This window comes from Moschus berezovskii, chromosome 9, assembly GCF_049115385.1.
Source record: "Moschus berezovskii isolate FMDL1 chromosome 9, NW_MosBer_1.0, whole genome shotgun sequence".
NCBI lineage: Eukaryota > Metazoa > Chordata > Mammalia > Artiodactyla > Moschidae > Moschus > Moschus berezovskii.
Window position 1 is genome coordinate 89,274,834 of NC_142468.1, and position 24,232 is coordinate 89,299,065.

A 24,232-nucleotide genomic window follows, 5' to 3' on the forward strand; every position below is an offset into this window, starting at 1 on the left:
GTTCTGGCTCTGGCGCAGAGGGAGGGGAGGGCAGAGCTGTTTACAGAGCTGGGGAGATGGGTCTGGCCTCCTTGGAATACGCCGGGAGGGCGCTGGGGCCCAACAGCTGGCTGTGTGGAGGGTGGGAAGCGCCAGAAGGCGGTCCTCCTGCCCAGACACCCTCTGGTCTTCCTGCCCTGGAGGGGAGCCCTGCCGTTTGTTGTGGGCTTAGCTTTTTTGTTCCCTGACAGCTGAGTTTTCCATTTCGGGCCACAGATAGTTTTGGGATCATGGATTCCTGGAGTAGGAAAAAAAAAACAGAAAGGGCCCTAGGGTGATGCTGTCTCTGCCGGAACCTCGGTCTCCTCCTAAGTGGAGAGAAAAAGGGAGAGGGAGTGCAATGAGCCCCCTCCCCCAGCTCCGAAGTCCTCTGATTCCTGAATCTGGAACAAACCACACGAGGTCATCTTATTCATTCCTGTGTCTTGGGCGAATCCCACTGAAGCTAGCCACAAATGTGACCACGTCTGTGAGCCACAGCACCCGTTTTCTGACCTCTGACCTTTGAGGTCAGCAATTCTGCAGCCTGTTACCTTTCCGGTTTCTTTTTAAATGTTTATTTTTATTTATTTGGCTGCACCGGGTCTTGGTTGCACCATGTAGGATCTAGTTCCCTGACCTGATCAAACCTGGGCCCCCTGTATTGGGAGTGCAGAGTCCTAGCCACTAGACCATCAGGGAAGTCCCACCTTTCTGGTTTGAAGCCAACTTCTCTCTCAGGAACTTGTTTGATACCAATTTAATCCTTTACTATCGCCTTACAGCTGTGACTGCCACAGTTTTGCTGATACTGCTGTTAGGTTTGGGCTTTGGGGGCTTGTTTTCTTCTAACCTGCAGAAAGAGTGGAAGTCCTGAAGTTTTCTCTTCCCCCTTGCTGTGTATTGCTTCGTTTCTGAGATGGTGGTCCCTCTTCTTGATCATGTGTTTGCTCTGCTGCTATTGATGATTCAGATTTGTTTCTTCCAAGGCCCTATGTGCCTAAAGGCAGTCAGGGAGCTGGAAGGTGTAAACACAACCATTCTAGAGATCTTTTTCATGGCAAATTAGTCTGTTTCTCAGGTAGGTGAACTGTCAGTGCTAGAAAGCAAGCAGACACCAGTGATTGGCAGAACCCATCATGTTTTTAAAGGATTTTTTTTAATGTGGCTATTTTTAAAGTCTTTATTGAATTTGTTACAATATTGCTTTTGTTGTTTATGCTCTATTGTTTTTGGGCGGGGGCATGAGGCATATGGGATCTTAGTTCCCTGACCAGGAATCGAACCAACACCCTCTGCAAGGCGAAGTCTTAACCACTGGATCACCAAGGAAGTCCCTAAACCCACTGTTGTACAGATGGGATGCGCCATACCTAGAGACCCCTCACATCTGAGCAGCATAGCCAATGTGGGACCACAGACACTCTAGTCCACTCCCTGGCGTAGACCCACATTTGTTGTGCATGTCTTCTCTGCCAGTAACTTCAACACTGATAAAATCTCCACTCAACAAATATTTGTTGAGTAAATTCATCAAAAAGCCTTCTAGCCCGTGTCTGCCTACAACCTTAGCCACATATGACTTTGTCTCTCTCTGGTATGATGAGTGAAGTAGGCAGGACTTCCTCACTCAAAAGCGTTTCAACTCCCTGCACCCTGCCACTGGCTGCTTTAGCAGAATGAACTGCCACCTGTGGCTGTCATTTCCCTGCTGTTTTTAATGGCACCTCTCGATACCAGCTGATTGCTTCGAGAACATTCCTGGCATTGGGTTTCTGGCAGTAACGTGCATCTGTGGGTCCCTTTACTACCAGGCTTCATGTCTTGATTGGGTTCATAAGGCTGGGATGCAGCCTGAGGTTTGTATTTGTCTCCTCCATCTACTGATCGTTGCTGCCCAGAGGAGTAATTCCCTTGCCCTGACCTACTTGTGAATAAATGTAACATGCAAGCCCCATGCTCCATCCAGGGGACTGGGGAAGTTATTTTAAGTTGGGTCTCCTTGTCCTTAAGGAGCTCCTGTCTTCATTGGGAGGGGAAGCCAGGTACACGTGGAAGTTACTTTATCATCCCAGGTGATGGTTATGGTGAGTTTGGTGAGTGTTGGACAGTAAGGTCTGTAAGTCTCTGAAGAGGGGAGAACAGAGAGAGATCTTTCTTGAGGAAGAGCCACAGAATGGGGGTAATCTTTGAGCTGGAGGCATAACTGGGCCGAAGGGAGCCTCTGGACCCCTAGACCATGTCAGCGTACCACCAAGGACTGAAGATCTCTGACTGTGGGCGCAGGAGCCCCACACTGAGGCACTGTGGCCACGACATGTTACCTCAACAACTTGAGCCAGCAAAGCACCAGGAATTTCCATACCTGTAACGCAGGCCTCTACCTGCGTGGGAATTGGGTGTCTGATGAGGCGGTGGGTGGGCAGGTACTTGGCTGGGACTGGGTGCATTGGGTGTGGGAGAGAGTTGTGAGGGTGCTGGACCCGAGGGGAGGGAGCTTCACCTGTAAGCCTTTCTGTGCTCCCGAGTGGAGCTGCTGGGAGGTTGGGGCAGGGTTTGGTGAGGCAGCTTTTAGCCTAGAGCTGTTTAGTCCTTGAGGCCAGCTTAAGCGGCAGGTGACTGCCACCCTGACGTTGTTAAGTTCTGAAGTCCTCCCTTCTTGTTTACTGGGAATTCCCATCTTCCTGCCCATAGGGGTTCTTTGCTGTCTTAGGTGCAATTGCCTGCAATGAACCAGAACCTTTTGTTGAGAGACAATAGGAAGTCTGTCCCCTTAGACTGAAAGGAATGCTAATTGGCTGCTTAAAGTGTCCTCAGGATAGTGATGCCCAGAATATACAGGACACCCATTCTTTGTTACCGGTTAGATGGAAACTGCTTACGTAAGCTTGTAAAGCTTTGGACCAGAGAGAGGCAGGGTGTCTGTGGAATGTTAGAGACTGGTGTCCTGCAAATTCTGTCTTTTCTGCTTACAAAGGTAGCTGTGTAACTTCATGGGCCTTAAACTCACTTTTTCTAGAAATGTGGTCATTTCCCACCCCTCCCTTGCTTCCAGCCCCCCTACCGTGGCTGCCCTGAAAGGTTTGAGGATTCTTACTTAAGGCTTTGGGGCCTATTTACTTTTTTAAAATTAATTTTTATTGGAGTATGGTTGCTTTACAATGTGTTAGTGTCTGTGCAAAGTGAATCAGTTATACATGTAACCCCTCTTTTTAAGATTTCCTTCCCATTTGTGGGGACTCTTAAAAACATGGGAAAGAGTGGTAAATGTGATTAAGACTGAAATGTTGGAATGTTTCTTTCCCAACCCGTATTGTATGATATTTCACCAGAAATGGTTGTAAACTTGGAGCTTGAGTGAACGTTTTCTAGAAGCCCTACTCCTCAGTTCAAATGTCACAGAAAGTTGCCAGGTTTACCCTGCATGCTCTCTAGTGCTTATGACATTGTTTTATCTCTCTGGCCAGTGACTCATAATGAAGGAAGTCAAAACTGAGCAATTAACAGAAAACCTCCTCATTTGTCCTCTTCACCTCTCCCCCCCAACTCCCCTAGTCACGAACACTGCCTGACATTTTCTATACGTCTTTGGAAACTTTGATTTGTTTTAATAGGACAAGGCAGCGAATGATCATCATCGTTGCCTGGTTCCATTCCTTGAGGCCCAACTGTCTGTGAGAATCTTCTCCAAAAAAGAAAAAGACAAAGAAAATCCCATCCCCAAACGTGCAGTCTGCCCACAGGAAGTGATTCATGGGGCTCAGTTCATGCAAACCTGGTGGGGCAGGAGGTGGAAGGCTGGGAACTGGGTCTGGGAACAGACAAGCCCCGGAGAGGCTGCTCAGACCTTAATGGTTTCTGCTGGAAGAAAGTGAAAAACGGAATGACTAAGAGTCCTGTAATAAGAGTTGTTTGTTTAGCGAAGTGAGCTAATATTGAAGTTCACTGGCAGATAAGACAAGAGAAATAGCAGTTGTCAGGGGGAGGTGACTCTTTGGAGCCCTGCCTTTTTATTTTGTAAGAGATCAAAGACATTTCTCAGTCTTCAGGCATTTATTAGTGGAAGACTGATCTGCAGTTCAAGCCCCGGTTTTCTCTTCTTCAGAAAAAAGGGTCTAAGCCGAGATAATGATCTAACAGTCTCCAAAAGCTGCTCGCAGCGCCCCCCGCCCTCCCCGCTGCTTTTTTAAAACTTTTCCCTCCAAAGTTAGACAGTGGAGGCTAGTGAATCTCTTTCCCCATCGGCTCACGGAGTGCCATGTTGTCAGAGAGAGAACCCTTTTGTCTTCTTGTGTGAGTCTGTCCTCTGGACTTCAGACTGCCATTTTCTCTTCCTTTCCCCCATACTGAAAATACAAGTGAATCCATTTCTCCAGAGCAGTTTGGAAGCAGGGACCCTTTAAGTGTGGGCTGTGTGAATAGCCATGCTGCGTGCAGGGCCAGGGCCACAGGAGGCCAGAGTCACCCAGTAGAATGAGAAGTATCTAAACACCTGAATTCACGATTCCATTTCAAACTCCCTGTGTTTTATGAAGTGAGCTTTCGGGGTGGAGGTTGTAATAAAAGCTGGGCTGAAGTGTACTTTTTGCCTTAAGCCCATCAGAACATGGCCAAGGGCTATGAGTATCCTGAACATTCTGTGAGTGATCTCTTTAAAAATAAACAAATACATGATCTTCAGGCTTAATTCCATTCTTAGTGAATATTAACTGGCAGAGCAAAATGGCCATCCAGAATACCGTGAAGCCTGGCAACAATTCTTTCCCCCTTATTTCGGTAACCAGAGACCAACCCAGACTTCTGTCACATCTTCCCTTTCCAATGTGAAACCTCTGTGATCCTGCCGAGAAAAAAGTAATCCCCATCAAGTTGGTTCTTGGAGGAAAAAAAAAAAGTTTCTGAACACCAAAGCTGTGAAATAGATTCCACATGAAACATTCCTTTTCCTCCTTGTCTTCCTCCTCCCCTTCTCCCTCCAAGATGTAACTCCTTTCTTTGCCTGGGTGAGGGGGACGGGAGGGTACTGTGACCATGGTCTCACCAGTCCCACAGAGAACCTCTGGTGCAAACAGAATGATCGCAGGCACGGGGAGCTGGGTTTGGGGTGTGATCCCAGCTTACAAAGTCGGGCACCACTTCTTGCTCATCTGGGCAGCTTTGAGCGAGTCACTCAATGTCACGTGAATCTTTCACCTGTAAAATGGGATTGAGGGGACCCACCCCACAGAATCCCTGTATCCAGGGAGATGATGAGTGAGAAGTGCCAGGTTGACACCTGCTCTGACGTGGAAATTGCTTCTGTTTCCCCAACCTGTGCCCGTGCCCAAAGTATTTCCACAGCCCACAGGTTCTCAAGGAACCCAGGGGAGTGACTTTGCCCCCCAGGGGAAATTGGCGATATCTGGAGATGATTTTGGTTATTACAGCTGGGAGGTCAGGTGCCACTGGCATCTAGAGGGTACAGGCCAGGGATGCTGCTGAGTCTCCTACAACACACAGGACAGCTGCGGCTCCTCTCCACCCCAACACAGAGTGATCTGTCCCCAAATGTCGGGAAAGCTGAGGTTGAGCAACCGGGGTGAGGAGAGGACTGGGCTCCCCTTACTCACAGCCCGATGTTGAAAGGTTCTTGGTGTACGTGTGCTTTACAGATGATTGTGATTCAGTGAACTTTCTCCAGATCAGCCGTCTCCTTCTGTAGAAAGTGCACACCCTGTGCGCACCCCTGGCCCCTTCGGAGGAGGGAGGCCCTGAGGTCCAGATAATGTGTTTCCGGTGGGATCCACCCCCCGCAGTGGGCAGGGAGGTGTTCCTTGGCTTCTTCCTTCCAGGGTTTGCCCCGGGGTCCTCCCACCTCTGCGGCTCACACTCGGGCCCCATCTGCTTGGAGCACTTGTCACAGATCTGAGCCAGCCACTCTGGAAAGCTCTCAGCAGGGAGGGGAGACATCAGTCCAGTGGGGGAGGAGTGAGAGCCGGTTTCTGGTCCAGAGCACAGCACAGGGGGCTCTAGCCTGACATGGGATGGGTTGTACCCCAGTGTGGCAGCCTGAAGCACCAGCTATTACCCATTGGCAAGTTCAGATGGGAATTGGGTTGTTCTTGGTGAAGCGGTTCAGTGACTGGTATCAGAGCTTGTGAAATTCTGTTTTCAGCTTCTCACAGGCCAGTCTAAACTGGAACAGTTAAAAAAAAAAAAAAACATGCTTAGTGTACTTAACAGAACTTTCTGAGGACACTTATGAAACGGGCTGGAGCATGTGGTCGCTGTGGTGGGGTTACAGGGAAACCTCAGTTATCCGGAACTTGGGGACCACCCTCACTCCCCCTACCAGATTCCTCCTTTGTGGCACCAGATGATAAGAAGGAGCCGATATTGGAAATGTTGCTTTCTATTTAAACTCTAACAGCCAAAGAAAACTTTGAAAAGATCTGGGGAATAGTAGATTCAATATACAGCTGAATTTCTTTCTGTTTGTAGCAGGTTCTTTTAATGTAACTTTGAGAAGGCGGCACCGATGGGACAGGAATTATAGCACACATCCTTCACCTAAACCAAGTGCTTGGACCCAGTGTTTCAGAAATATTTGTCATCCTGAAGATTGAGAACTCCAGGCAGCTTAAGATTCAATACAATAAAGAAAAGTTATTAATGTGTTTTGCTGCACTCAGCTTACTGAGGGCGAATGTAGACTCATGTTTTTCAGGCTTCATCAGCAGTGAGTTCTGGCTGCTGTGAAATAACAGCTGGGTGACTACCTTCTCGCTCTCTGTTCCTTGCTGCGTGAACTTGAAGTGCTTCATCTATCAGTCTGTTCCTCAGCCACAGAAGGGAGGAGTTGGTCAGGATGCGATCAAGGTCCTCGAGTCCCAGCTGTCTGCAGCTCTCCAGAATGGGTTTTCAGGTAGACAGTTAGCCAGGGCGTAGCTGACCAGGAACACCTTGTTCCTTAAAGCCAGACCTCTGTGGTTTGTCACCTGCAGCCCCTTGACTTGACATGAGACCCCTGCGTGGCATTTCTGCCTGGAACAAAGGATGCTCTGGTTTTGGCTGTGGGTTTCTGTTTTTAATTTTTTTGTGTGTGGCTGTACTGGATCTTTGTTGCTGCTCATGGGCTTTCTCATTGCAGTGCCTTATTGCACAGCGTGGTCTCTAGGCACTCGGGCTTCAGTGGTCGTGGTGCTCAAGCTTAGTTGCTCCTGGTAGGTGGGATTTTCCTGCACCAGGGATCGAACCTGTGTTCCTTGCATTGGCAGGCAGAGTCTTAACCACTGGAGCACCAGGGAAGTCCTGGTTTTGGCTATGTTGACCAAAGGGAGAGGATCCTGGGTGAACCCCTAAATCCAGTGGCCCTCTCAGCAGGACTATTAGCAGGGCTTTCATATTTGCTGGAGAGAAGGAAATGGCAACCCACTCCGGTATTCTTGTCTGGAGAATCCTGTGGATGGAGGAGCCTGGTGGGCTGCTGTCCATAGGGTCACACAGAGTCGGACATGACTGAAGCAACCTAGCATGCATGCATGCATTGGAGAAGGCAGTGGTAACCCACTCCAGTGTTCTTGCCTGGGGAATCCCAGGGACAGAGGAGCCTGGTGGGCTGCCATCTGTGGGGTTGCACAGAGTCGGACACGACTGAAGCGACTTAGCAGCAGCAGCAGCAGCGTATTTACTGTTCGGTCAAACAGTTGTCCTGGGCCATCCTTGGCGTGGCAGACGGAAGAGAACATTCTGACACTTACATATGAAGGAGAGGCAGCGCAGCAGGTCTCAGAACAGACTGCTGGTGCTCAAAGGCCAGGTGGAACCAAAGGAACTGTTGCCACTCAGTGAGCAAACTGAAAAAAAGGCTGGTCTCTAGAAGAAGCTAGAAAGTTGAGTTGTGTGTATGTGTTTTTAGTAAAATAGGCTTCACCTGGAGTGTTAACAAATTTGCTTTTTGTTCACTTCTTCTGCTCTGGCGCCTGAGATTTGGCAGGTATTCAGTCACTCTTTGATGATGGATAAGAAGTCAGTTTCCCTGGTAGGGAGGCAGCATGGGACAGCACGGGAAAAAGCACTGTTTACCCCACCCTCCATTTCTCCACCCGGGTCTGGCTCTGAGTTCTGGCCCTGCTCCTGTACAAGTTACATGACCTTGGTCAAGCCCCTTTAGTTCTCTAAACTCGGGGAAGACAGGATGCGCTGGGGTTGAGCCACCTTTGTATTCTCACCTAGTAGCAGCGTGCCCAGGCTTCCACGGTGGCTCAGCTGGCAAAGAACCTGCCTGCCTGCCAATGCAGGAGATGCCAAAGATGCAGGTTAGGTCCTTGAGTTGGGGACATACCCTGGAAAAGGAAATGGCAACCCACTCCAGTACTCTTGCCTGGAGAATGCCATGGACAGAGGCGCCTGGCGGGCTGCAGTCCATGGTCAGAAAGACTTGGGCACGACTGAGCACACGTGCACGCACGTGCAGCAGGGTGCCCCGCATATAGTTCGTGCTGTGACTGGATCCTGGTGTGTTTCTGGAGCTGTGTGCTCTGCTCCTAATCTCCCAGCCCCATGTCCAAGTCTGCCGGTTTCATGTCAGCCCCCTGATGGCTGTGGGTCACAGGGATCTGTCGGCCCTGGGCCTGCCTCTCTGCCCGGATGCACTGGCGGGTTCCGCTTCACCATCAGCTCTGGCCTTTGGCGTGTCTGTGTCCTTGGCTATGGCTCCCACCATCATTTTGGGACACTTTACAGGCCCCACTTGGGGCCAATGGGAGGAAACCTAATTTCCTGCCACAGGAAATGGTTCAGCTGGTGAAGAATATATTTAAGGAATAAAACCTCTGTCAGAGGAGCTTGAGAGCGTTGCTGGAGAAACTCTTGAGGGTCTCTGATCAGGAAGCCGCTGGGTTGGGACAAGACCTCAGCTCAGAGGAGGACTGTGCTCTTAGCCCCAGCAGCTGGTCTTGGGCCACGCTGAGAAAGGACTGGGTCAGGGAGAGGGGCAGGTTGTAAATAGACCCTTTTCTGCAGTGGAGCATGTTTATGGTAACATCAGCTCAGGATTAAGACTTATTTATTGGATTTACTTAAAATGGGCCCGGTTCCCTGTCAGGCTGGGAGGGTGTGTACAGGACGCATGGACTAAGTTAGATCTAGCAGCTGAAACTCCCAGCTCACTGTTAATCCTTTGCTAAGCATTACTGGGCGTTTTGAGTGGGACAGAGGGAGAGAAGGAACACTACCAGGGCTGGCCCTGAGCAGCCTTGAACCCAAAGGAGTAGTCGGTGATGCATAAAAGGACATGAATGAGATGCCCTCCTCGTCGTGAGGTTGTGAATTGTACAGCCCAGAAGCAGGGGCATGACCTAAATGACTGCTGCTGCTGCTTTTTTTTTTTTTGTAATTAATTAATTTTTTATTGGAGGCAAATTATTTTACAATATTATATTGGTTGGTTTTGCCATACATTGACATGAATTCGCCCTGGTGCTGCTTCTTCTGAATGTTTATTATTTATTTGTTTGACTCCATGGGTCTTATCTGTGGCACTCGGGACTTTCGTTGCAGCATGTGGGCTTCTCTAGTTGAGGCACGTGGGCTCAGTAGTTGTGGCACACTGGCTTACTTGCCCCATTACACATGGGGTCTTAGTTCCCTAACCAAAGATTGAACCCATGTCCCCTGCACTGGATGGCAGATTCTTAAACACTGGACCACCAGGGAAGTCCCCAAGTGACTTCTTGAGGATACTGCCAAGCCATACTGGCGGTCATGTGCTCAGGAGCTGGAGAGAGTGCCTCCACCCTCCCGACCTGATGGTGTCTCCTCCCCACCATCAGGCCTGGCCTGGCAGCCAGGAGACCTGCCCTGTAGCTATAACCTGGGTGCAGACAGCTGTGCGGTCCTAGGAGGGGCACCTTTCCACTCGATGGAGTGAGGCGGGACCATTACAAGACTTGCCTTATGACCCAACTGCATTTCGGTGAGGCTGCTCTGAGATGAGGGCCACGAGAGTCTTGTGAAGACTAGAAGCACCAGGCCACCCAAGGCCTCACTGTGGCCTCCAGGCTGTGGGCCCAGATGGCCCAGGCAGGGGAGGGGCCTGGTGTCGTAGAGCTCCTCCTGGGGCCTTTCTCTTCCAGGTGCTGCCATAGTGATGGGGGTAGTAATAGTGAAACTAAAAATGACAATGGATTGATGCCGAGTACTGTGTCCTAACTATTCGCCAGAAGCTTTCCCTTGAGTGCCATTTAGTCCTCCCAACAATCCAGCAAAGGGACTTAAAGATGAAAGATGATTAAGAGCAAGACATTAAGCAATCTGATCAAGTTTACACAGCTGTTGACCAGAGAGTCCATATTTGAATCCAGGTTTATCCAAGTCCAAAGCCCCAAAGTCCTTTTTTTAAAAAATTGTGGTATATTTGACATACAACAGACTGCATGTTTCCAGTGTACAGTTTGGTCCGTTGGGACCTGTGTATATGCCTGCAGAACCACCACCGGGGATAAAACAACCATACGACCCAGCAACCCCACTCCTCGGCATATACGCCGAGGAAACCAAAATTGAAAATGACACATGTATCCCACTGTTCACTGCAGCACTATTTACAATTCATGGAAGCAATCTAGATGTCCATCAATAGATGAACGGATAAAGAAGCTGTGGTACATACACACAATGGAATATTACTCAGCCATAAAAAGGAACGCCTTTGAATCAGTTCTAATGAGGTGGATGAACCTAGAACCTATTATACAGAGTGAAGTAAGTCAGAAAGAGAAAAATAAATACCGTATTCTAACACACATATACGGGATCTAGAAAAATGGCTCTGAAGAATTTATTTTCAGGGCAGCAATGGAGAAACAGACGTAGAGAATAGACTTATGGACATGGGAGAGGGCGGAGAGGGTGAGATGTGTGGGAAGAGTAACGTGGAAACTTACATCCCCATATGTAAAATAGACAGCCAACGGGAATTTGCTGTACTGCTCAGGAAACTGAAACAGGGCCTCTGTGTAATCCTAGAGGGGTCGGGTGGGGAGGGAGATGGGAGGGGAGTTCAAAAGGGAGGGGATGTATGTAACCAATGGCTGATTCGTGTTGAGGTTTGACAGAAATCAGCAAAATTCTGTAAAGCAATTATCCTTCAATTTAAAAGAACCTCCACCAGGAGTCGGGGTACCAGACATCCCCTTTATTCCTTGATGAGCCCCTCTCCCATCCCCCTCCAACCCCCACCCTGAGGCAGCCGCAGCTCTGCCTACTGTCACGCAAATGGAAGGATTCATTCTCCCTTAACTTTACTGTGCATGATGTTATACAAACAGAATCACACCTGGCTGCTTTCACTGAGAATGATTGTTTTTCGATTCATCCACCTCGTTTGTATCAATGGTTCATCCTTTTTCGTTGCTAGACTTTGTATGGCTGTTTCAGTTTGTTCATTCACTTGTCGAGAAGCATCTCCAGTTTGGGGCCTTTATGAATACAGCGGGGATGAACATTCATGCACACGTGTTTGTGTGGACAGATGCCTTCGTTGCTTTCGGGTAAGACTTCAGAGTGGACCAGGTGGATCATATGGTGGGTTTATATCTTGAGCTTTTATGAAATTTCTAAGTTGTTTTTCAAAGTGGTTGTACCATTTTGCATTCCCACCAGCAACGTAAGAAGTTTTAGTTGCTCCACATCCCTGCCAGGACCTGGCAGTCTTTCCAGTAGCAGCTGTTTTAGGACTGATGGAGTGGCGTCTCATTGTTTCAGTTTGCACTTCTCTGATGACTAGTGATGTCAAGCATCTTTTCATCCTCCTTCTTTGCCACATTTATATCTTTCTGTGTAGTGTTTGTTCAAGTCACTTACCTATTTCATTTTTTAATAGTTGGGTTGTTTGTTTTCTTATTAGTGAGTTTTCAGAGTTCTTTATGTATTCTGGAATTGGGTCTTTTATCAAATATGCTGGTGGTTTAGTCATTAAGTTGTGTCCGACTCTTGCAACCTCATGGACTGTAGCCCACCAGGTTCCTTTGTCTATGGGATTTCCCAGAGAAGAATTTGTTGCCTGGAATGTGTTGCCATTTTCTTCTCCAGGGGATCTTCCTGACACAGGAATTGAACTGGGGTCTCCTGCATTGCAGGCAGATTCTTCACCGACTGAGCTACGAAGGAAGCCCCATCAAATATATTCTTTGCAAATATTTTCTCCTAATTTGTGGATTGTCTTTTTTATTCTCTTAACAGGTTCTTTTCAAAGACCGGAGGCTTAGGCTTTGATGATGTCCAGTTCATCAACTTTAGAAAAAATTGGAATATGTTTCTGATGTAGTATTTTTGCCCATCCCAAGATCACAAAGATGCTTTCCTATGTTTTCTTCTAGAAGTTGTATAGTTTAAAGCTTTATATTATGACCCACCTTAGTTAATTTCTGTATAAGGTACAGGTATAGATTGCATCTTATTTTCCTCGCATATGGCTGTCTAGTTGTTTTAGCACCATTTGTTGAAAATGGTCTCTTACTTCTCTACTAAATTATCTTTGGACCTTTTTCAGAAACCAATGGATCATATCTATGTGGCTATTTCTGGACTCTATGATGTTCTGTACCTTGATTATTGTACCTTCCTTGGTTTAAAAAAATTTATACTATTAAAATAATTCATGTATGTAGTTTAAAAACTCAAGTCTGTGAAAAACTCAGTCTCTCTTGAGTTTTTAATTAATATTCTTATTTTTTATTTCCAGGAATGTTTTTCAATAGTTTGCAAATGTTCCTGTCTTAGGATTCTAGTGCCTTGTCTCCCTGAGAGTAGTTTTTGTTTTAATTTTGTTTGGAAGTTTTCTTCTGCTCCCTGCATTGTCTCAGACTTCTTTTTTTCCTCCCCACTTTGTCTGTCTCTGTGGGGATTGCGGATGTGCGGATGTGTGTCTCTATCAGAGAGTGTGGCAGAGGAAAGCCGAGTGCCTGCTCGGTGTATGGCAGTGGGAGGGGCCTGTTGGCAAATGGGCTTCCCTGTAGGGCAGGCTTGCAGGAACTGGGTCGTTTTGTTGGGTGATCCCCAGATGTCAGTGTTGCAGGTCTTTTCTCCTGGGCTGAGCTGTTTAATTCCTCCACAGGTGGGAATGGGGGCATGGGCCTGACTGTTACTGCCCTGGGTGCCTGGTGAACAAGGGAGCGTTCACAAAATCCTGTTTCTAACCCTTGTCTGACTTCATCCCCAGCTGTGCCCTGTGACCCCATCCAGAGCCCTGCTCTCCAGATCGTTTTCCACAGAGAGCAGACCTGTCTCTGGTAGGCCTGGGGAGGTCCTGTTTATGGGGAGGCTGGCAGGGAAGGAGCTGGGACCTGCCAGCCTGTTCTGCAGACTTTAGCCCCATCTTCCTATTCTCAGCCAACTCTTGACATACGTGTGGTGCCTCCAACTCCTGAGTCTTCCCAGGTTTTGAGGCCCAGCGGGAATCTCTTCTGTTGGCTTCCTCTGATGACGCTTGGTCTCAGCTCATGCTACTCTGCTAAGTCTGTTTCCATTTGGCCAGCTGCTTTCCAGTTTTGTCTGATCTGCTCTTCCACTCATTGTCTTGGGCAGGACAGAGAGAAATGCATCCATCCAGTTTGTTGTACCTGACCAAGGACTTTCCTAATCTCTCCCACCCCCCCTCCCCCCTTTCTCTTCCTCCCCTCTCCCCTCCCCTCCCCTTTTCTCTTCCTCTCCTCCCCTCCCCTCTTCCCTCCTCCCTCTCTTCCCCCCTCCATCCATCTCCTTCCCGCCATACACCACCTGCATCCTCTCTCTCCTCCAGCTCCCTCCCATCCTCTATCCCTTGTCCCTTCCCCTTCTTCTGCCACCCCTTCCCAGTCTCATACCCCCTCCCATTTATCACCACCCCCTTCTCCTTGCTCCTTCCTCTATGTTTGGAGCTCTGTCTGCTGTAATACTGCAGGTGGACAGCCAGGATCTTTAGGCCCTGAGAAGAAACAACCCATGTAACCCAGAAGGGATTGGATGAGGAGTCAGGACACAGGTCTCTGCCTGCCAGTGTGATGTGCCTTCTGCCCTCCTTGACTCTCCTTCCCCGCCATCAACTACCCAAACCCCTAAGGGCTGCATCCTTACATAGCATACGCAGGCCTTAGCATAGGCACATAGCGTGTGCGTCCCACGGCCTCCCATTTCTGCCCACTCTGCACCCTTCTTCCCCTTGCAGGCCCCCAAGCAGGTGTGGGGCCCTGGGTCACTCTGGGTCTCTGGTTCGGCTGTTAGGGGTCCTGGGGGTTAGGCCATTAGAGTGGCGTGTGGGCATCCCTCTGCACCAGGAGTGCCCACAGTTTCCTGTCCCCACCTTCCCTGCTGAGGCCCAGCCCCATGCACAGCTGATGGGAACGTGGCCTTCTGCTCCCTCTCTCAGGTTGTCTGTCCCTGGAAAGGGCCCTTCTCTTCTGTTGCCCACCATCACCCTCTTCCTGCCCTGTATTACTATTTTTTTTTCACATCTGTGACTCTTATTTCTGTTTTGTAAATAGGTTTTTTGTATCATTTTTTAAGATTCCCTGTGTAAGTGGTATCATATAATCTTTGTCTTTCTTGTCTGACTTACTTTATTCAATATGACAATCTCTAGGTCCATCCATGTCACTGTAAATGGCATTATTTATTATTTTTTTCTTTTTTTTATGGCTGAGTAATATTCTGTTGTATATATACACCATATCTTCTTTATCCAGTCCTCCATCAATGGACATTTTGGTGGCTTCCATGTCCTGGCAACTGTAAATAGTGCTGCATTAAAAAAAAAAAAAAAGCCTTCTATCAACTGGGTAGGGAAGGGGGACTCCCTGCACAGCCTCACTCCTTCCTGCTAGTCTGAACATCTCTCCAAGGACTCTCCATGCAGAGGCCACTCCAGATGTTCAGCTCTCTCTTTCCAGGGCATTTTGGCAAACACTGCAGAGGGAATGTGGCCATGTCCCTCTCTGTGGGCACACAATGGCTTTTCAAGACAGTCAGTCAGTTCAGTCTCTCAGTCGTGTCCAACTTTTGTGACCCCATGAACTGCAGCACGCCAGGCCTCCCTGTCCATCACCAACTCCCAGAGTCCACCCAAACCCATGTCCATTAAGTTGGTGATGCAATCCAACCATCTCATCCTCTGTCGTCCCCTTCTCCTCCTGCCCTCAATCTTTCCCAGCATCAGGGTCTTTTCCAGTGAGTCAGCTCTTCTCATCAGGTGGTCAAAGTATTGGAGTTTGAGCTTCAACATCAGTCCTTCCAATGAACACCCAGGACTGATCTCCTTTAGGATGGAATGGTTGGATCTCCTTGCAGTCCAAGGGACTCTCAAGAGTCCTCTCCAACACCACAGTTCAAAAGCTTCAGTTCTTCAAGACAATAGGATCAGCTAAGTCCTCCTCTGTCCCCACTAGTCCTCCCACTCCCCCTCAGCCCCACAGCTCACCTCACTTATCCAGGGCTGACTTTGGAGAGGGTCCGTTGTGGTGTAGAAGAATAATGCTCATTGGTTGGTACTTCACTAAGGACATTTTTTAAAAACTAATTTTATTTACTTATTTATTTATTTTTGGCTGTGTAGATCTTCATTGCTGGATGTGGGCTTTGCTAGTTATGGTGAGCAGGGGCTATTCTGAATTGCGGGCTTCACACTCCAGTGGTCCCTCTTGTCGCAGAGTGTGGGCTCTGGGGCGTGTAGGCTCCAGTCTTCGGGTGGGTAGGCTCCGTAGTTGTGGTTGCCGGCTCTAGCACACAGGGTCAGTAGTTGGGGTGCACAGACTTAGTTTCTCTGTGGCATGTGGGATCTTCCCAGATCAGGGGTCAACCTGTATCTCTGCATTGGCAGGCAGATTCTTCACCATTGAGCCACCAGGGAAGCCCCCAGAAAGCACTTTTGAGTGAATACTGAAAATTGCGTGAGGTCAAGGGCAGCAGTGGGGGGAGAATGTTCCCATTTTACAGATGAGGTAACTGAGGGACCCAGAGAGCTCAAGACTTGCCCAGGGTCTCACAGCCGGAAGAGTAGAACCCCGTCTTGACCCCAGGTCTCATGACTCCACATCTGGCCGTCTGCCTTCCGTTTCTCAGGGGCGAGTCCCAGGCTGTCTTCTCTCGTTCTGCCTGCTAATTACTGTTTTGGGGCCGTTGGGGTTCCTTGGTCTGGGGCCCCACAGGAGGGAGGTAATTACATCCTTGGAGTTGCCCTTAGTCAGCAGCTCCCTGGCAGTCCCTGTGCCACAGCCCAGCTCTGACCTCTGTCTGTCCTTCCCCCTGCCCAGGCCAGTGACTCAGAGACTGGATTCCTGTTTCTGTGTCTTTGGTTGGTACTCCTGGTGGCATCCAGCAGGCCCCTCCCTCACAGTGTCCATAAATTCCATTTATTCAGGAAATGGGGGCAGGGAGAGAGAGCTTCAAATGCCTCTCCACCAGCCCTGCCCAGCTATCAGAAACGTCCTGCCCACTGACCAGTGGGGTCCGAGGATGAGCCTTCTTGTAGGAAGGGCAGTACTGCCTTTGGGGGCCTCTCTCTATGTAAGAGCATCCGTCACATCCACTCTTTCTTTGTGGTGGGAGGCATTCAACCCGGCTTCTGGGATCTTAGTTCTCCTACCCGGCATCAAACCTGGGCTCTCAGCAGTGAAAGCAGGGAGTCGTCTAACCACTGAACCACCAGAGAATTCCCTGTTGCATCCACTCTTGACTCTTCCACCACCACTGCCTCCAGTCTGCTTGTCCCCACAGCCAGAATTTCATACGCACATGCACACACAGATTCTTGCCACTTGCACATCTCAGAGGGTTCCTGTGGCTCTTAGGAAGAAGGCAGAACCTCTCATCATGGAGTCTGAGGCCCTGCAGAGTCACCCCTTCCTGCTGCCCCAGCCTCCCTCCTCTCTGGTCACTCTGGCCTCCCTTGTGGTCTCCCTCCTCACTTCCATCTTCTCAGCCTGAGCACACGCTCTTCTCTCTACCTGGAATGTCTGCCACTCAGCCCCCTTTGTCTGCTTACTTGCCTTTTAGACTTTCTGGTCAACCACCATCTCCTCAGAGACACCCTGTCTCGCCCTTCAGTGAAGCATCGTCCCCAGGGTCATATGCGCTCGCAGCTCCCTGCTCTGCGCTTGTCGTCGTCGCTGACCTGATTAGTAGATTAACGTCGGCCTTGCCCGTGGAAGCTCCATGGAAGCAGGGACTGCTTTGTGGCCTCTTTCCTCTGTCTCCCTCACCACTGTATCCCTCGTGCCACACAAAGTGGGAGCTCATGAAATACTTGTTAGATAAAGCATTCCTTTTTTCCCTTCTTCTTTGTCATTTGGCTGCACCAAGTCTTATTTGTGGCATGCAGGACCTTTAGTTGATGGCGTGTGGGATCTAGTTCCCCAACCAGGGATTGAACTCGGGCCCCCTGCATTGTGAGCATGGAGTCTTAGCCACTGGACCACCAGGGAAATCCCTTGATAAATAATTCTGTGTGTGTGGACTCTCCTCACCCATCTAATCCTGGTTGTCCCTGAAGTCTCGCATCTTTAAAGAAGCCCCCTGTCTCCTGCCTGACTCTTGCCTGATGGTGCCCCTGCCACTTGAGCTCCCCAGTCATCATGGCCTATGGCACTGCTCCAGCTTTCCTTTGGGCCGAAGACCCGGGGATTTTAGAGGAAGATTCTGATGTAATGGGTTGGGGTAGGCTCTCTGCTTTTGCCTTTTAGAAGAGCTCCCGTGGACACACACTACTGGTCCATCAAGGACCACATTTTATAGCCTGGGCAGGGGGCGGGGGACCAAGTCAGCTGCTCAGAGGCCAAGTCACCACAGAAGACATGGCCTGCACAGGGACAGGACACTGCGGTGGGTGGTGGGCTGGGCTCAGCTGGGCTGGGGACTGAGGCAGAACCAGGCCTGGAGTGGGGCCGCAGCTCCGCTCACACCCGACCATGTAGGCCTGAGCTCTGAGCTAGGGGAGAGCCATGGACGGGGTGCCTGGGCCAGCCGGCAAAAAGCCCTCACACGGAAAGCAGCTCCTGAGAGACCTGCTGTGTGGGCCCTGACCTGTTAAAGTTCCCTTTCCTGTCCCTCCCTCGCTCCCCACCTCATCACAGACCCCCGCTGAAAAAGGGCTTTTCCCCCTTGTTCTCTTGTGTATGAGGAAGGAACTGGGTGAGCGTGGAGAGCCACTGGAGACGGGCTGTGTGCTGTCACCCTCTGCGGCATCACTGGTCCTCATGTCTGCTCCTGAAGAACTCCTATCTTCTAGCTCAGCCCTGGCCCCGCTGCCCACCTCTGCCTGGCCTGGGCTCTCCAGAGCACAGTTCAGTGCCGTTCAGGGTTGGGGAGGGTAGTCATCCCACAGCCTGGTGGCTCCGGGCTCTGCTCTGCCGGCCCAGGGCCCTTGGCCTGCGGGGTGGACCTCTGTTCTTCTCCTGGACCCCTTTCAGCATGCCCAGAGCTGCTCTGATCTGCAGGCCCTCTGCCTGCGAGCCGGACAAGTGCTGGTTGTGGGGGGAACTTCCTGAGTCTCTGCCAGGCCCCCAGGAGCGTGGCGGGCTGGACTTGGGGAGGAGGCAGGCCAGGTCCTCACTGTCTGTCTCCACTGCTGCCCATCCTGGCAGGTCCCTGGACGGCCGGCTGCAGGTGTCCCACCGGAAGGGGCTCCCGCATGTCATCTACTGCCGCCTGTGGCGCTGGCCCGACCTGCACAGCCACCACGAGCTGCGGGCCATGGAGCTGTGCGAGTTCGCCTTCAACATGAAGAAGGATGAGGTCTGCGTGAACCCCTACCACTATCAGAGGGTAGAGACCCCAGGTACGGCCTCCTCTGTGGGGTCCACAGGCATCTACTGGGCATCCTCCTCCTCCACCTCTTCCTCCTGAGGGAGGGCCTCGGGAGCATCTGGGGGTGCCGGGGCCTCAGCACAGCCTGGCGCCCACCCTGACCCTGCTCCGCTGTCTCCTCTGCACAGTTCTACCTCCTGTGTTGGTACCCCGCCACACAGAGATCCCGGCCGAGTTCCCCCCGCTGGACGACTACAGCCATTCCATCCCCGAAAACACTAACTTCCCTGCCGGCATCGAGCCCCAGAGCAATATTCCAGGTAGGCACCCGCGAGCGGCGAGGCCAGCCCGCGCCCGCCTCCCCATCTCCGCACACCCTCCGGCCCAAGGCCCCTGACTCAGACCCACGTCCCAGTGGGGAGAGGACCCCGTGGCCTTGGCTCCCCGCTCACTAATGATGCTTTTCTTGGCATGGAGTAGCGGTGGCGTGACCCTTCCGCCCGGCCTCGGTGCAGTCATTTATTTTGGAAGCGGAAATAGCAAGGCTGTGTTTCTCTCACCACCCTCTCGGCCCCGGGGCTGGAGTTCAGGCAGGATCCCCGAAGGTCTGGGGGCTGCAGAGGCAGTGGGCCGAGCCGGGGCCAAGGGCCGGGCAGCGTGTGGAGAGGGGCCCTGTAAGTAAGCCCCGGGAAGGTTCCAACCTGGGTGGGAGGTTTTACTCTAAAGGGAGAAGTGGGCTCTGCTGTCAGAGTGTAAATGTTTTTAGAAGCCCATCATTTACATACAAATAATGTGTGAATCACCAGAACTCCAGGAGTCCAGGAAAACTGCTTGGCAGTGCTTGGCCAGACCCTGCACTAGCCTATGTAGCTGGGGCAGAGATGGGCCGTGTTCCTTTCGGAGCTGTCCAGTTTGGAGTAGCCTTTGGCCCCGAGTGAGCTCGCCGTGCTGAGGTTGACCGCAGGCGGGCATGCGTGGGTCAGAGCATTGAGGAAGCACCTGCTTTGCAGACCCGGCCTTTCATGCGTCACAGGTGGCTCTGATCCCTAGCGGGTGGGTTGCCTACTCTTTTTGTTCCACAAAGCGGAGAAGCCAGTCAAGGCCTGGGGCTGCATGGCAGTCTGCTCTCATGCAGCTTGCATCCCGCTTGAGACGTCCCCTCAAGAGCCGGCAGATCATGGTACGGGGGTGGGTGGTAGAGCCAGAGGGTGATTTGAGGCAGTTGCCCTCAGAGATAGGTGAGTCCCCTGCCAGGTGGGGGTGGAGTGGGGTGGGCTTAAACCTGGTCTTGAGGGATGGGGAGACGTTTAGCCCCACAGAGGCTATAGGAATAGGCACTTCAGACTGGGAGTCAGACGGTGTGAACAAAGTTCAGAGTGATCCGGGTGGGAACGAGGGAGGACGAGTGCACAGGACAGCGGGAGCCGGGGGTGCAGGGCCCAGAGTCCTCCAGCTCCCGCCCCTGGCGTCGTGGCATGAATCTACGAGTGTGCAAAGGGCGTCTCAAGAGCCAAACCAGAGAGGCCATGTAATGAGCCACCTTCCTTCCAATTCCCAGAAACCCCACCCCCGGGCTACCTGAGTGAAGACGGAGAGACCAGTGACCACCAGATGAACCACAGCATGGATGCAGGTCAGAGTATGTGGAGTCTGTGCGCCTAGTCCTGAGTGCCTGCCCTTCCCCATCCTTCCCTCTGTCCCTCCATCCAGTATTTACTGAGCAATCACTATGGGCCCAGATCTGGGATAGAGGAGGAGCCTGAGAGGCTCATGGTATGTGGGGGAGGCCAACAAGACAGCCCGCAGTCACCGTGCTGTCTCCTGTATGCCCTGATGGAAGATGCTGTGTGGCACAGAGCAGGGCCATGCCACCCAGCCTGGGGACAAGGTGCTGGGGGACTGAGCAGTAACTTGCGGTGTAGGTTTTTCCTGCATTGAGTCTTGGAGGTATATAGGGTTTGGCCAGGCTGCCCAGACAGGCAGGGCAGTGTGCCAGGCAGAGTCATGAGGGGCCGTGGGGAGGAGAGCTGGTGAGTTCTGGGGTGGGTGAGAGCTCCGTGTGGCTGGAGCATCCTCCTCCAGAGACAGGAGGGGCAGTCATTCAAAGCTTCAGGTGTAGCCAGAGGCTGACGTGGAGCCCTTGCAGGCTGAAGGCAGATGAGATGCTGCTGGCAGTGTGATGGAGAGTGGGCTTCATCACCTGAAACCGCTCAGGAGCGCTGGAACAGAGGCAAGATCTTTGCAAGGCCCTGAAGCATCTATTTTTGTGTGATGCCCAAATGTGATCTGGAGAAGGCAGTGGCAACCCACTCCAGTACTCTTACCTGGAAAATCCATGGACAGAGGAGCCTGGTAGGCTGCAGTCCGTGGGGTCACAAAGAGTCGGACACGACTGAGCGACTTCACTTTCACTTTTCACTTTCATGCATTGGAGAAGGAAATGGCGACCCACTCCAGTGTTCTTGCCTGGAGAATCCCAGGGACGGAGGAGCCTGGTGGGCTGCCGTCTATGGGGTCGCCCAGAGTCGGATACGACTGAAGCAACTTAGCAGCAGCAGCAAATGTGATCTGTGTGTTCCTGCCATGAGGGACCCAGCCCAGTCATCTCCAGCCACATTCCCAGATGTTCCCGCCTCATTTGTTCTGGGACCAAATTGGCCTCAGACCAGCGGCTTCTTGAATTGAACCCCAGCTGCCACATTGCAGGTGCATGGCGTTGCATGTGGTTGGGTAAGGAGGAGGGAGCCAAGCAGATGTTCCCTTTCGATAACGGCAGGCGTGCCTTGGGTACGCAGAGCCGTCCAAAGCGGCGGGGCCACCCGCCCTGCACATAGCCCGGAGGAGAGTGCAGTTCCCGGAAGGATACAGGGGACGTGTGTGTTTATTGTAAATGTGGTCACTTGATATATAGCCTGGGCATCATGTCACACACCTCCACACACCACTGATGAGTGGATGATGGTGTGAACCCAGTCAGAAGGCACTGGAGACCTGTATTTGATGCCAAGTGCCTGCCGTAAGCTCACAGCTTTAAATGCTGGCATGGGAAACCAGCCCCTGAGCAGCGTCTCTGCAGATGCTGTGTTTCTTCTTCTCCTCCCCCTTCCCTCCTCGCTGCTCTTCAGGTTTATGGAAGGATTACAGGCAAACCCTCGAGATACCATGGTTTCACTTCCAGATAACCACAGTAAAGCAAGTCACACAAATTTTTTGTTCCCCAGTGCAGGTAAAAGTTATGTTTATACTGTCTTGGTCAGTTAAGTGTGAAATAGCATTATGTCCAAAAAAGTAGTGTACAAACCTTGATTAAAAAATACTTGATAGCTCAACAATGTTACCCATGATTTGAACCTTCAATGAGTCAAAATCTTTTTTGCAATAGTAACTATCAAAGATCACAGATCACCATCGAAAATGTAATAATAATTAAAAAATTAGAAACATTGTGAGAATTTTCAGAAGGGGACAAAAGACATGAAGTCAATGAATGCTGTTGGAAAAATGGTGCCAGTGTGTTGGTTGGATGCAGCGTTGCCACAAGCCTTCAGTTTATAAAAAAAAAAGTAGCATCTGCAAAGTACAGTAACACAAAGTCAGCCTGTGCAAACAGACCAAAGGGGAAGAAGGTCTTTTACGGACCAAGCAGCCACCTCTTCACCCTTCAACTCTCGTGCCTTCCCCTTCCTCTCTCTGTCCTGCCTTCCTCATCTCCTTGCAGAGTGTGCCTGTAGGACCCTGTTGTGGATGTGAATGTTTATTGAATATGGGCCCTGGGCTTTGTGGACCCCAGCCGGCCCGTGGGTGGGTGGGGTCTCCCGTTTATTCTCTGCTCTTCACGCAAACCAGTCCCGTTGCTCACGGGCTTGACTTCCCTGCCAGCAAACGGGAGGGGCATCTCAGCTGGGGCCCAAGGCTCTCCCTGTCGAGCCCCGTGTCTCCCCAGATACGCGCACATGTCTGTTCAGACCAGAGAGAACGTCCCACTTCCTGGGTCTCCATGATTCGGACCGACCTGAAACAGGAGACCAACACTTACTAAGCACCTCCTGTGTACAAGCCATGGTGTAGGCATGTTTGTATGCACCGTTCCACTTCATTTCTACATATCACACAGTAGACGGTATCATTCGCATTTTACACCTGAGGGGGAAAAAAATCGACGCTCATGTTTGAACCACTTTGCCAAAGTCCCATGGCTATGTGGTGCCATGTCCAGATACCATGGAAGATTTGAAAGCTCTGCTTTTTCTGTGGCTTTTCCGCATCCCCCAGAAGACTGGGTGAGACAGAAACCCATGGTTCCCCCTTGGTCCTCAAGTAGGTCACAGCTGAGTTGAGTAGCAGGAGCAGACCCCCGCTCAAAGCTCAAGGCAGCCTAAGCTGAAGGCCCAGTGGTGAGGACTGGAGATTTCAGGGAGTGGAACCAGGCACAAAGGACTGTCAGTCAGTAAACAAACAACTCTCTGGAGCTGGACCCCCATGGGTGCAGGGACGATGGAGGGACCAGCCCAGTGCTGCTTTTTGGAAAAGCGATAGCTTGGATTTCTGAAGGCTGATGCTGTGGGTGCCTACCCACCCACTGGGAGTAATGAGGAAAGATAATAGAGTAGGAAGAATTGGGTAGTTAGGACTTTTCCCTTGGGTAGCATCATGTTTTGCATAAAATGTCAGTCTGGTTGCTGAGTTGTGGGGTGTCTGAGGCAGCTTGGTGAGTTTCCTGAAACCTGGGAATGCCTGCATTGGTATTTGCAGACCCTGAGCTCTGAGAGCAGAGAGGGGTCTGGGCGGCTGCAAGCTTTACTTTCACTTCTGGGAGCCTGGACCAGCTGGGGAGAGGGTCTCCCCTGCTCCTTTTGTCCCTCCGGGGGCTCAGTTAACAGGGCGTGTCAGTGTGGAGTCTGTGCGCGCAGGCTGGGACCGCAGCAGCCCTGTGCTGCAGGCTTGGTTAGATGTGTCAAACTCTCGAGTTGTGGAAGAGCCTCCAAGGTCATCTGCTTATCTGTTGGTTGCATGGATGAAGAAGCTGGGGGCTGGGAAGGGCGTGCACGGGCAGGGTTGTCTGCGGTCCGGCCTCCTCCTGGGCCGTGCAGGCTCAACCCGGGGTTTTCTCCCCACCCGCCGTGGTGGGCCCGTCCTGTCCTCTGGCTCCCAGGCCGGTGGTCTCTTCTGAAGCCTCACAGCAGCATCTCACCTCGCAGGTTCTCCAAGCCTCTCCCCGAACCCGATGTCCCCAGCACACAACAACTTGGGTAAGTAGCTCCTTGTCTGTATGATTCGAACCCCTTTAGCTGTAGCCCTAGCTGGCGGTTGGTGTGGGGAGGAGGCCCTGAAGGTGAGGCTCCCTGCCGCCTGCCCCTGGCCCCACCATCAGCCCAGCGCAACCCATCAGGTTTCTGCTTCCATAGCTTCTGGGGTCACCCACAGGATGGGAAACCTGAGAACAGCAGTGGCAGGAAAA

General features: G+C 51.2%; 1 protein-coding gene across 2 annotated transcripts in view; it reads left to right on the forward strand.

Moving 5' to 3' along the window:
- SMAD3 (SMAD family member 3) overlaps positions 1 to 24,232 on the forward strand; it is a 129,252-nt gene that overhangs the window by 84,177 nt on the left and 20,843 nt on the right. For both annotated transcript variants that reach the window (XM_055436105.2, XM_055436106.2), the window contains 4 exons: positions 18,612 to 18,805; positions 18,963 to 19,094; positions 20,333 to 20,407; positions 23,973 to 24,023. In XM_055436105.2, coding sequence (XP_055292080.1) covers positions 18,612 to 18,805; positions 18,963 to 19,094; positions 20,333 to 20,407; positions 23,973 to 24,023 — 452 coding nt within the window. The remainder of the gene's footprint in view (positions 1 to 18,611; positions 18,806 to 18,962; positions 19,095 to 20,332; positions 20,408 to 23,972; positions 24,024 to 24,232) is intronic.